This window comes from Typopeltis vanoorti, chromosome 4 (assembly GCF_054136105.1).
Source record: "Typopeltis vanoorti isolate ZY-2024b chromosome 4, IOZ_Tvanoo_1.0, whole genome shotgun sequence".
Lineage (NCBI taxonomy): Eukaryota > Metazoa > Arthropoda > Arachnida > Uropygi > Thelyphonidae > Typopeltis > Typopeltis vanoorti.
The window spans coordinates 39,990,760-40,004,255 of NC_143552.1; the positions used below are offsets into that span (position 1 = coordinate 39,990,760).

At 36.5% G+C, this 13,496-nt stretch overlaps 1 protein-coding gene across 2 annotated transcripts in view; it reads right to left on the reverse strand.

Annotated features, from left to right (window-relative positions):
* The window catches only part of RhoBTB (Rho-related BTB domain containing), a 397,556-nt gene that overhangs the window by 41,100 nt on the left and 342,960 nt on the right, over window positions 1-13,496 (reverse strand). The window contains exons 13-14 of one of the 2 annotated variants that reach the window (XM_090391753.1): window positions 10,675-10,917; window positions 4,564-4,712 (exon numbers count right to left, since the gene is read on the reverse strand). In XM_090391753.1, coding sequence (XP_090247879.1) covers window positions 4,564-4,712; window positions 10,675-10,917 — 392 coding nt within the window. Of the gene's footprint in view, window positions 1-4,538; window positions 4,713-10,674; window positions 10,918-13,496 lie in introns of those variants that run through there. The other variant, XM_090391754.1, reaches the window with a different exon arrangement.

The window sequence follows — 13,496 nt, forward strand, 5'->3', positions numbered from 1 at the left end:
GGAATAGGAAAAATGATGGTGCTAGTTCAGCTGAACACTGATCAGGAAAATATCTATAGAAGAAGCTATATGTAAGAAAAAACAGAACTTACACAAGAAAGTGATTCAATATTTTTTGCTTTTTGGAAAAAATACTTTCTTCCACATAAGAGAGTGTATTTTTACAGATTTTTTGGGTATTTTTCACAGAGAATTTGGTATTTTTATAGAATTAGCATGTGAGGTGAGAAATAGTGCCTTGAACAGAAAAATATATTAAGTGTTTTTGAGTCTGAAGAAGCCATTATGAGTTTATAACAGGAAAGGCCAAAATTGTAAACATCAGCCTGGAGATATATTATCAAAGATAAAGGGAAGTGAAATTATATCTTTATTGTGAAAAATTAGACCTCTGAGAAAAGAATGCATTTTAGTAGCAGTGAAGTTAACAAAAGTTGTTCTTATCTGAAGAATTGCAAGGTGATCAGAGTTTAAGGTACCAAGACACACTTGGAAAAATAAGTGGCTATACAAGCATCAAGATTTTTCCATAAGCAGTATTATAGATGGTCTTGAAACTTGGAAAGACTATGTAGTGCATGGTTTCTTTAATTAAGAAGAATGGAGTGTTCTGTCATCAGAAAACAAATTGATAGGATTTCAGATTAGTGAGAAAACTGTCATTTATATATTAAAAAGGAATGTGGGTAATAATATAGAGAGTACTGGCATTTCCAGTATTCATGAGGAAATTGAAAGGAGAAAGATATGCTAACAACAATAATATATTTTAAGTGACCAGAGAGGAAACTGGTAACTCTGTTATAAAGGACAGAAGGCAGACCACAAGATGGTCTGGTGAATAGGACTCTGTGCCAAATTTGATCAAATGGCCTGGAAATGCCAAGAATGACTAAATAATTTTTTTAAAAAACCTGTCTATGGCTTGGGTCCAATGGTGAGTGCAATGATTGCTAAGAGATCTGTGAAGTAAAGATGAAGAATCTATGTTGTTAGTCATTAAATCATGTGCCACCAGCTGATGAAAACGTTAGCTGACAATGATCTTCATGATTTTTAATAGAACTGAGGTGAGGATTATTAAACAATTTGATGACTGGTGACTTCGTTCATTCAGCAAGAGATATGAGATTCTTGCTTGAGGTTGTACAAAAGAAAACGCAGAGAAGAAAAAAGATAGTGTGAGTGTTGCCTAGGTATGATAGTGGCAAGCTGAGCAGAAGAGCAGTAATATTGAATAACATAATAGCTAGAACATGTCAGAAGACAGGATTGGAATATGTGGATGCTTGGAGGGAGTATGAGGGCAGAAAGGAATTGTATGCGAGAGACTGTTTGCATTGAATGAGGAAGGATGTAGGCATCTAGAGAGATTGCTGTTTTCTGAATGAGTTGGTGTGTCAATGCAGGGAAGCTAGAATACCCAGGGTGGATGGTAGCAGGGTTGGCCTCTTGTGGGAATGGGTACATGGGAGAAGGGGGACGACATCAGGTAATGCTGAGCCCAGTGGAGTCTAGAGGGGGATAATGCTGGGTATAGAAACAATGGCATTTTTATACTTTATACCAGGAGTATTCGGAATAAGGGAGAGGAATTGGTGGCACTGATAGCATCAGCCTGGACAAAGATTATTAGGATCACAGAGACGTGGTTGACAGAAGAGGATATAATAACAGGAATAGAAGTAGCAGGGTACAGCATTTTTTGGCAGGATAGGAAGGGAAAGCTTGGGGGTGGAGTACTGCTTATGATAAGTGACGACTTATGTCCTCTAAGAGTGGAGGCTTTGGAAGGCAGTGACACTAATGATTCTGAAAGCATATGGTGTGGGGTAGAGGTGGGCAAGACAGGATATTTAGTGGGATGTTGCTACAAACCAAGGAGCACAGAGGGTGGGGACCAAGAGATGTTTAGACAGTTGAGCTTGGCAAGTGCAAGAAGAATGATTGTTATGAGAGATTTTAACTACAGCAGTATAAATTGGGGAGAGGAAGATGCATATAGCAATAAGGGAATGGAATTTCTAGAATTCTTGAGGGACAAATGTCTTAGGCAACACGTAATAGAGAGAACACGAGGTTTAAGAGTTTTGGATTTGGACATAGCATCAGAAGAGTTGATAATAACTGAGATGACATCTCTCCCACCAGTTGGAGAGAGTGACCATGTGGTTTTGACTTGGAAGATGAATAGACATGCAGGAGTATCAAAGAAAAGGGATGTATGTGGAATTATAAGGCAGGTGATTATAATAGTCTTAGACATCAACTTGGGGAAGTTTCATGGAGGGAGGAATTGGAAGGCTGGGATATCATTAGTGCTTGGGAAATTGTGAAGGAATATTTGTTAGCATCAATAGTAAGCTGTATTCAACAAGTGAAGAAGAGGACACAATTTGGTGCAAAGTGGATGACAAACAATATTAAACAGGAACTGCATATGAAAAAGAGGCTATGGAAGAGATATAAGGAGATAGGTGAAGAGCAGATGCATGAAGAATATAAGACACAGGCCAGGAGAGTGACTAGTATGGTAAGGAAGGCAAAACTGGAATATGAGAAGAGATTGGCCCTAAGATCCAAAGAAAATCCTAGAGAATTTTTTAGCTAAGTGGCCAGTAGGAGGAGAAATGATTGTGGAAGAATGACATTTTGTGATAAAAATGGGAATAGAGTGACTGATGCAGAGGGCATAATGGAATTGTGTCCTCTGCATCAGTCAATAAATTGTCTCCAATAAAGTGTTCAATGAACACATTATTGGAGAATTTCATCCTGGAGGAGTAAATTTTAATACTAGAGGGATAGGGCAGGTTTGAGGTAGAGATGCAGGAGGAGAGTGTTCCAAATACTGAGTACTCTGGATGTCAGTAAAGCTGTGGGACTGGATGGTATTTCACCACGAGTTTTGAGAGAATGTGCTAAAGAAATGACAGCTCCTTTGGCCTGGCTTTTCAATGAAAGTCTGGCTACAGGAAAGGTGCTCAGGGAATGGAAGGAAGGTAAGATAGTGGCATTGTATAAGGGAAGTAGCAGACTGGAAGAATTATAGGCCAGTTTGTGGTTCATCAGTAGTTGTTAAGATCTTGGAGAAATTAGTTAGGGACCATATACAACATTTGGCAGACGAGGGTAATGTTATCAGTGAGAGTCAACATGGATTTGTGAAGGGGTGCTCTTGTTTTAGTAATATGCTAGCCTTTTATAATAAAGTTACAAGAGCAGTAGATGAGGGAAAGGCATATACTGCCATTTTCTTGTATTTAGCGAAGGCATTTGACAAGGTGCCACATGATAAGCTGATATTTAAGTTGCAGCACATGGGTTTGGATGTCAGGTTGGTCAAATGGATTCCGGATTGGCTGTCCAATAGATATCAGAGTTGTATATGGTGGGGCAGTTTCAAGGAGGCAGAAGGTTACAAGTGTGGGTCCCACAGGGCTCAGTACTGGGACCTATATTGTTTAACCTTTATATCAATGACACTGTCAGTGGATTGCAGGGGGATATTCAGTTTTTTGCAGATGATGTGAAGCTGGGAAGGGTTATTTGTAATAGCGCAGATGTGGTAGCCCTGCAAGATGATTTGAATAAGCTAGACAGATGGCTAAATGAATGGAGGTATCAGTTTAATGCAGCAAAATGTAATGTCTTGAGGTTTAGGACACATCGATGGGACACTTCATACTCTATTGGTTGATAGAAACCTGAAATTCAGGGGACATATTGCAAAGGTGGTGAAGGTAACACAGGGGATTGCTGCAATATACTGAGAAGGACACTGCCCTGCAGAGATAAAAGAGTTATCATTCCGTTGTATAAGATCCTGATCAGACCACACTTAGACTATTGTTCTCATATTTGGTCACCAGGATTTGAAGGAGATAAATTAACTGTGGAAAAGGTACAGAGGTGGATAACAAAATGATTTCAGGACTGTACAATGTTAGCTATGAGGATCGGCTGAGGGAATGTGGACTGCAGAGTTTGGTGGATAGAAGGAGAGGTGATATGATTGAGACTTTTAAACTGTTGAGAGGTGGTAACAGGGTTGACACTGGGGAGTTTTTTTGCTTGGTTAAACAGCAGGAAGGAGTGATGACAAGGGGTCATCCCTGGAAGTTATGAAAGGAAGCTGTGAGCAGGAAGGTGAGGAGTGGTTTCTTTGCATGGAGGGTGGGTGAACCATGGAATGCATTGCCTAATAGAGTGGTGAGAGTGAGAACAGTCAATGAGTTTAAGGAGTGGTATGATAGACTTTGTGTTTCCTAGGAGAGACCTCCTGTGATAAGTCTTGATAGACTTTGTGTTTTCTAGGAAGCACCCGCGATTACTCTTTTGACTCCATGGAGGCCTGAATAATAATAATAATAATCTAGTAACTAAGCCCTGTGACAAGGAGAGTCCAGAAAACATGCCTAGTTAGTTAAATAGGTTTATATAAATTATACAAAAATGAAATTCACTAGTCATTAATTTCAAAACCATGCAAGATATTTCTGTGTTTTTGAAATTTAATAAATATTTTTAAAAGTAAATTAATAATTATTAGTTTTAACATACCACACTGGTGGCCACCGATTTCTGTTAAGATAGGCCTGATTTTCAGGATGTAAATTTCTTAATAATTTGGGAGTTTTTCGACAAATTTCATTATAATTTACTGCAATATGATATAAGCACCAGTCTGCTAACTGATCTGCATTGTGCATCTGAAATAAAATTTATTCAAATTAATGTATATTACACAAAGCTCAACTTGATGGGGGGAAGGGGGAAATGATAATAATAATAATTTCACACATTTATTACTCACTAAAATAACAGTTTAGTTATTTGATTCACAGTTGAAACAAATCAACAGACATATTCATAATGACTATTTTACTATCTGAATTCTAACATGTACAAGTTGGGCTATATATAGAACAGCATGAACATGTTATAAAAGGAATTCACATCCTGAATTATTATATGCTCAATGGACAAAACATTAGAGATGGAGTGATGGTAAGCGAATACTGGCCGGCATCCCCCTGTGCAGAGTGACATGCACCCAAGCCTATCACAGATAGTAAAACAGGTAGACATTCAGGGCTTCCTAACAGTATCGCAATTGAAGAACATGGGTAAAGATTGCCACATGGGAAAATGTAGAGATCTCAGCAACTTTGATCATAGATGTATTATCGGCACAAGACAAATGGGTGTTATGCAATCACCCAAGTGATAAGAATCCTAGCATTCTCAAGGACAACTGTATCAAGGATCCACCATGAGTATAACTTCAATGGACATACAAGCACCCAGCAAGACAAGTTGCCATTGCATCATTGATGACTGGGATCTACATAGACCGTCCAGGCTTGTACAGATCAACTGGAGTAACAGTGGCACAAATCACATCCAGTTTCAATGTCGGAGATCCGAGCAAATGGTAAATTGTAGTCTGCATCTTAGGTCCCTTATGCAGAGTACCCTGCATACCATGGCATTTGCTTGTTGACACTGCTCGGTACAGTGTACTCTGCATACCATGGGCTATGGGAGCTGACGCTCTAATCAATATGCTAATTTCAATCAGAATTAATATATACCATATAACTTTACATGTTTACATATTTTGTTTCACATACTTTTTCTAGTAGAGTAATCCCTCAATTATCTGACTACAGCAGGAAAGCAATCTGCTTGTCAGATAATTGAAAGGTCGGATAGCTGAAGGTACAATTATGTGGTATCAGAAGTCAGTTGACATAATAATTCATTCAAAGGTTGGTTATCCAAGGGTTCAGTCAACTGAAGATCAGATAATTGAGAGATCAGTATGTTAATTGGATTTTTGTTACGTAAAATATTGGTATGCCAGTGTTATATGGAAAAAATACCGAAACACCAGTTTTGTTTTGTTTTTTTCCAGGACTGCAATCCTTACTTAGAAATTAAGTCATATGATTGGTATAAAAGGAAAAAAAAAAAAAAAAATCAGCCAGTGCCTTTGTGTTCCTTCCCATATAGGGAGTAGGTGAGGCCATTTCAGCCATATCTAACTTTTGGAGACTGAGTGGGCAGTTTAATCTCCACTGGTATCCAATCAGAGATAGCTGGCACAAAGCTATCACTAATTAAGTGGCACACAGTGAAGAGGTGGCTCAACAAGTGCCACCATCTTGTGGTCCCTAACACAATATATATTTAATGTCTGAAATAGTGTGCATTCTATGGTCGATTTTCTTGAGTTTACAGAAAGAAAAACTCGAGTTTCTGGGAGAAAAAGCCCGCTTGACCGTGCCAGAGATCGACTAACTCAGGAACTGGTCGAAAAAAGGCTTAGAAAAATTTCCTCTAGTCGCCGACTAGATTCGAAAGCAATTCTTCTTTTGTGCGGTCAAGTGCCATGGTGTGCAAACGCCACATCCACTGAGCTACACAGGCTCATGATTGGTATATGCTACATCAATTACACATAAACATACATTGGTTGTCATTCACTTTCTCATTTAAAGTTAGAGCAAGCTGCATATTTTCAGTTACAGGCTACAGATGTTGCAATGTTAATGAAGGCGGGGTATACTGTCAGCAATGGAATATGTAATACTTACCACAAACATATTATAAGATATTATTAATTACTGTTCTGAGAAATCTTGGGAAAGTGGTTTGGTTAAACAGATCACATACTAATTGACCTTTACATAAGAAATGGCTGTCAGTCATGTGACCCTTCCATAAATGTTGGGGAGAGGTTCAGTCTACTCGTTTAACTTTAAGGAAAAATGGAGTGACATGAGTTCTGATGAGAAAACTTTCAGGATTGTTCAAATAATTTAAATTACTATAATTGAAGTTGAACTTTCTTTTTTTGTTCCTTAACCACCCAAATGGCCACATGGATAAACATATCAAAAATATACACTTTGTATCCATATTATTTCTGTAATATCCAAAGGATATACTGACTTCAATGGATACTTTGCATCCATATAATTATGACTGTTTCATAAGTTACTTAAGAATAAAGAGCTAATAAGCTTCATTTCAGCAATAAAAACATTACTTAAATTAAGGGGATATTAAATCCCGCATAGTTTTAAAACCGAATAAGAAACTCAAAGATCAGAATCAGAGAGTTTCTTGCTGAATATAGTAAACTATAAAGTATCGGCGACACTAGCGTTAGCCAATGCAAGTGATCCTAGTACGTAGTACAATACCGGGCAGCTCGTTGCAAAGGTGGTAAAGTTCTGATCGCTATTCTTAGGTATTTTCCATAATGTAAAAACACATTTCCTAGGAAATGTATGCTGTTATTACATTATGGAGGGAGGTCACTACCCAGACCGGTTTCAGCCTTTTTTGAGGCTTCATCAGTGAGTAGCTAGACCTAATACCGAAGTGTATAGCGAAAAGAACTTATAGTGTAATAACAGCATACATTTCCTAGGAAATGTGTTTTTACATTATGGAAAATGCCTAAGAATAGCGATCAGAACTTTACCACCTTTGCAACGAGCTGCCTGGTATTGTACTACGTACTAGGATCACTGGCATTGGCTAACGCTAGTGTCGCCGATACTTTATAGTTTACTATATTCGGCAAGAAACTCTCTGATTCTGATCTTTGAGTTTCTTATTCTGTTTTAAAACTATGCGGGATTTAATATCCCCTTAATTTAAGTAATAACTGTTTCATATAATTAAATTAAGGCTTAAATTAATTGGGATTTACTACAATGTGAAAATTTACTTCAGATGATGAGATGATATAAGAGTTGATTACACAGTCCAACACAATTTTTGCTGACTTTTATATGAGACTTGTTTTTTACTAATTTGGGTGCACTGATTTTAAATAGCAAACCCATTTTTCTCTATCACATCAGGTTTTTCCTCTACGGTATTTTCTTTTTGCTAATTTGTAAGTTTTTGATAGTTTTAAGGAGGCAGTACTATTTAGAGGATCAAAAAAATCGATTTTTTAATATTATTTCTGAAAGTATGTACTTTTAAAAATCTGTTCCTAACTTTTTATCAAGAAATTCGAAAAATTCCCAAAGATATAGCCTATTATTCAAAGCGGTGCGCAGATCAGAATCGGAGTGCTCACCGCTCTCACTTGTTAGTAAATGAATAAATGCATAAGAACCTGCAACGGCATGTACTGACACTTTGAATGCGAGAGAGGCCGATAATTAGATACATAACTACTTAACAATATTCATTAAAAATTACAAGAATATTTATAAAAAAATAACAATTTTACTTACACATGAGTTTCAGGGAATAAATTTTTGTTTGTAGCAATTTCTGCTGTGTGTTCTGTTTTGGCAATCCCTTTGAATACTCCAAGTAATTGGCCATCATGTGAGAATCCCATCTTTCTTGGTACCGATCTTCCATAGTTTTTAAGTCTTGATGAAATCTTTCGCCTTGTTCATCGCTTATAGCATCTAAATTCTCGGGAAATCTATGGAGATGACTGTATAGGAAATGAAGCTTTATGCTCATGTTGCAACCTAGGCGCTGGAAATTTTCAAGCATTGTTTTCACTAGATCTTTGTAATTGCATGCTTTTTTGTTTCCAAGAAAATTATTCGCAACCATCGTAAATGAAGTCCAGGCCTCTTTCTCAATTTTGTTCATAGAGTTGATGAAATTTGGGTCTCTCATTAAAGTTCTAATTTGCAGTCCATCAAATATACCAGCTTTAATTTTTTCATAACTAAGTCGTGGAAATTTTTCACATGTATTGGAAACAGTCACCTTGTAAATCTAAAGCTTTAACATACTGCTTCATAAGACCTAGTTTGATAGAGGTGGAAAAATTATTTTTTCTCTGTTGATTAAAGGTTGATTTATAACATTCCGTTCTCCAACATTTAAGGATATTCTAAGAGGCCAATGTTTCTGACTCCAGTGTTGGTTTCTAGCTCGACTATCCCAGAAGCATAGAAAACACGGAAACTTTGTATATCCTCTTTGAAAGCAAAGTAAAAAGTTCACCATTTTAAGATCCACACAGATGATCCAGTTACGGTCTGTATATTTTAATAACTTCAGAACCTTTTTAATGTCCTCATATGTTTCCTTTAAGTGGACTGAATAGCCAATAGGAATTGAGCCATATACATTCCCATTGTGTAGTAAGACACACTTGAGACTTCTGCTTGAACTGTCGATAAATAAACGCCACTCATTTGGATGATATTGTACAACACTCATTTCAGTTAGTAAACCTAACACATTGTTACAGTAAACAAACCCACACTCGTGTTTAAAATATTGTACAAGATTACTTTCCCTGCTACAATAAAAAGTTATCTTCGTATCTTGCTCCATTAAGTTTTTTTCATTTAATCTTGAAGCTAACAATTCCGATGATTCCTTTGATAAGCCCAAATCTCTTACTAAGTCATTCAATTCCGCTTGAGTAAAACGTTGCAGTCCAGAACTAGAAATTAAATTTTCATTGTCTAAATCAACATCTGGGTGTGGCCCCTCAAGACCATCTGGCATATCCCGATCAAGCTCGTTCAAAAGTAAAGGAAGTCCTTTAAATTGGCACGGCTATTTCATTGGAATGAGCAACTGGCTGAATTGCTGAGTCGAGATTTGGATACACAATTTTTTTCTTATTCTTCTTATAATAACCAGAAGGCTGAACTAAAAAAAAAATAGCAATCATCTACGTGATTTTTCGGTTCATGGCAAATCATTGGAATGCCAAAAGCTAATTTTTGGTATTTTCCCTTGCTCCACTGTCGTAAATTTTCTACACATGACTTACACACTTTATTTGGAGCCCATGACTTGTCCTGATCTGCAATTTTTACGTCAAAGTATGCAAAGTACACTTTCTTAATGAAATCAGTGATATTTATCCTTTGACTGGGAACAGTAACGCTGCCACAAATGTAGCAGAAGGAATCTACACTACTGACACAATTTCGAGTAGTAGACATGATGTATTTTCTTCACTGCCGACTAACATGCAATTAACAAGACAAAAAAAAACCAGAGACTTTATTGAAACGTTATAAGCGCTCATCATACTTTCACGATCGATTAATGATTGACTGATTTCGTTCTTTGTCCGCTATGACACATATAGCATTCATTTGTTTTAGGCAGTTGTCATCATCTACTTTTCATCACCTAAATGTATTAGGTCGGTTATTGGCCTCTCTCGCATTCAAAGCGCCAGTACGTGCCGTTGCAGGTTCGTACGTATTTATTCGTTTACTAACAAGCGAGAGTGGTGAGCACTCCGATTCTGATCTGTGCACTGCTTTGAATAATAGGCTATATCTTCGGGAATTTTTCGAATTTCTTGATAAAAAGTTAGGAACAGATTTTTAAAAGTACATACTTTCAGAAAATAATATTAAAAAATCGATTTTTTTGATCCTCTAAATAGTACTGCCTCCTTAAAACTATAAAAAACTTACAAATTAGCAAAAAGAAAATGCCATAGAGGAAAAACCTGACGTGATAGAGAAAAATGGGTTTGATATTTGAAATCAGCGCACCCAAATTAGTAAAAAACAAGTGTCAGATCATAATCAGCAGGAAAAAAAAATTTTTTTGTTGGCCAGCGTTATCTTTAATTTCTAGAAATTAAGATACAGATAATTGCTTATCCTTTTTACAAACTACAAGAGAAATTTTTCTCACTTGGCAAGGCTCAAGTATCCTTAATGCATGTTCTGTAGTATCAATTCCTACAGCTGTCATCTTAATCAGTTCATCCACAACACGACGCTCCACCAATGCCACAAGTCTTGGGAGGCACAAACGGTTGGCTAATTCCAACAATTCCAGGCAGTTAGATGGGGATACACTTGCATCAATATCATCAGTATATAAATACACAAGAAGCTGTTGGAAGCACTCTTTACTTACTCCTGGGAAGTGTACCTTGAGGAATAAAATTAATCATCATTAAAACATTTTCCTGCATATATGTTTTGCAATTTTGGAAAACCTAAAAAAAAAAAAAAAAGTCAGAAATGGAGAAAATCGCATTCTTTTAGTTTCATATGAATCTTATAAAATTAAGATTCGTATGACTCTAATGTTACTCTTATCAAATTATTTACCTAACATATGGTAAGACACATATGCTCCTGTCCCAAGAGAGGAATAACATTAAAAATAACATGCAGCAGGACTGTGGTATAAAATATTAATGATCTGTGTAATATTATTTGATGAAACAGTATTCGTTATTTCCAGATGAAGAGGATGAGTTCAGAGATTGCTGTACATGAATAAAATGAATTTATTTGGAATATTGACTATTCTGGATATCAACCAGGAAATGGATGAGATTTCATAACGTGGAAGGGAATATACTAAGAAACTGACAGAGCCACCGATTTGGTTATTTAATGAAAGTCTTGTAATCAATATGCTTCTATAGAGCATATTCACAACAGGAAAGTGTCTTAAGCACAAGTTAAAGTTGTTACACCAACTGAGGAGAACCTCTGTCCTGATGAGCAGAAGCATTGCTGCAGTGATGATGATAACATATCCAATGATAATCTGACTTTGGAAATATCCTGATTAAAAGAAATTATTAGAAACATGACAGAGAATAGAAAAAGTGGAAAAGCATTTAAGAAAGCAGGCAGAATAATAAAAATGACCCAGAAAGAGAGGCAGGAAAGCACTGGACTTGGTAATCATAATAATAATAACAACAACAACAAAGCAAGTCAATTAAAATCTAAGAAAAAAGAGGTGACATGGTATGGTAATTCAATCTTCAAATTTGTGCTTGTAGAGGGATCACTGCTTCTGGGGACAAAAATTAAAGATATGACAAACTTATTCGGAGAAGAAAAAAAACGAGATGGTAGTTCTTGTAGGAACTAATAATTTAAGTAGTGACAAATATAGTATGACAGATGATATGAAAGGTCTGTTGGAAGAAGCAAAAAAGAAATGCGAGAGAATAAAAATGATACATTTGCTACTCAGATATGACAGTACCGAATTAAGGACAGCAATGATAGAAAATGATTCCATGCACAGGAATGCATGGAATCATTTGTAGAAGAAATGAATGAGAGTTTTTAGATGTGTGGAGTGTGTCTGATAGAAGAAAAGACTTTACAATATGGTGCACAAAAAACAGTACTGAATAACTACAACGATATATGTTATGGAGTAAACAGAATATCAGGATTCATTCATTCATTTCGTATGGTGATTCAACAGCTGTGAGCCCCTTTTACAGGGAGATATGGCACCATCTCAACCCCCCCCCATTTTTATCCGGGCTCGAGACCAGCATACCTGACTGTATCCATGTGTGTTCAAGGGGCTGGTTTAACTGCTTGCGGGATGAAAAACCCCAAATAAACTTGGGAGGGGGGGGGGGGAGAGAGAACGCTGCTGCCCATGCCCAAGACTGGCTAACTTGGCTATGGCTGAGGAAGATTCTTAAGCTCCCCACGTCATCGATGAGAATCGAACCTAGGACACTCCTTTCTCAGGCATATGGTTGCAAAGCGCATAGCCACTAGGCTAACTGGGCAGACAGAATAAACAGAATATCAGGAGAAAGAGATTATCTGAACAATTTGTAACCAATATAAAATTCACTATTGAACTAGAACAGCACAAAAAAAACCTTTCCTTGATATCCTTGTAGAAGTAAAAGAAGAAGGAAAAAAGGTTATCCTTTTCTGCGTACAGAAAACCTACCAAAGTGAATAAAACTTCCAACTTTGGACGATGTTATTAAAGGAGTGAATAAAATAAGTCCAGTCATTGAATACCCATATTTTTTATGAACTTTGCCATGAAAATAAAGAAGAATTTGCATGTCTTTTGCTTCACACTGAAGTCAGATGGCTCTCAAATGGAAACTGTCTGTGATGCTTTAATGATCTCTACAATACTGTTTTGGAATTTCTTAATTCATGTGATGAGAACACGTGTAATGTTCTAAAAAAAGAAAAGGTTGACACCACATATCTTTCCGATATTTTTACCAAATTAAATGAGGTTAACATCAAATTCCAGGGAAGCAGCATGAATCTTATTAAAGCAAAGAGAATTATAAATACTTTTATCATCAAAATAACATTCTACAAGCAGAGCATTGCAAGACAAGATTTTCTGCAGTTCCGAAGTCTACAAATAATTGATGATTTAATATTAGATATAGATTTGGATTGTTATTGTTCTTATCTTCTGACACTGAAAAAAGACTTGATCAGATTCAAAGACTTTGATGAACTTAAAATACCCGATTAGGGTCATATATCCATTTCATTCTGATGACAATTCTGTTCATCCGAATTTGTGTGAAGAATTTATTGACTTAAAAATAATTTTGAAGCTCAAGTATAATTTCAACAGTGTGAGTATGAAAGATTCTGGCCAAACATGTAATGCAAGTGTCCTCAGCTTTGGCAAGAAATAAAATTACTGCTCATTGCTTTTGCTTCTTCATACTTGGTCGAGAAAAGATTCGGCGTTTT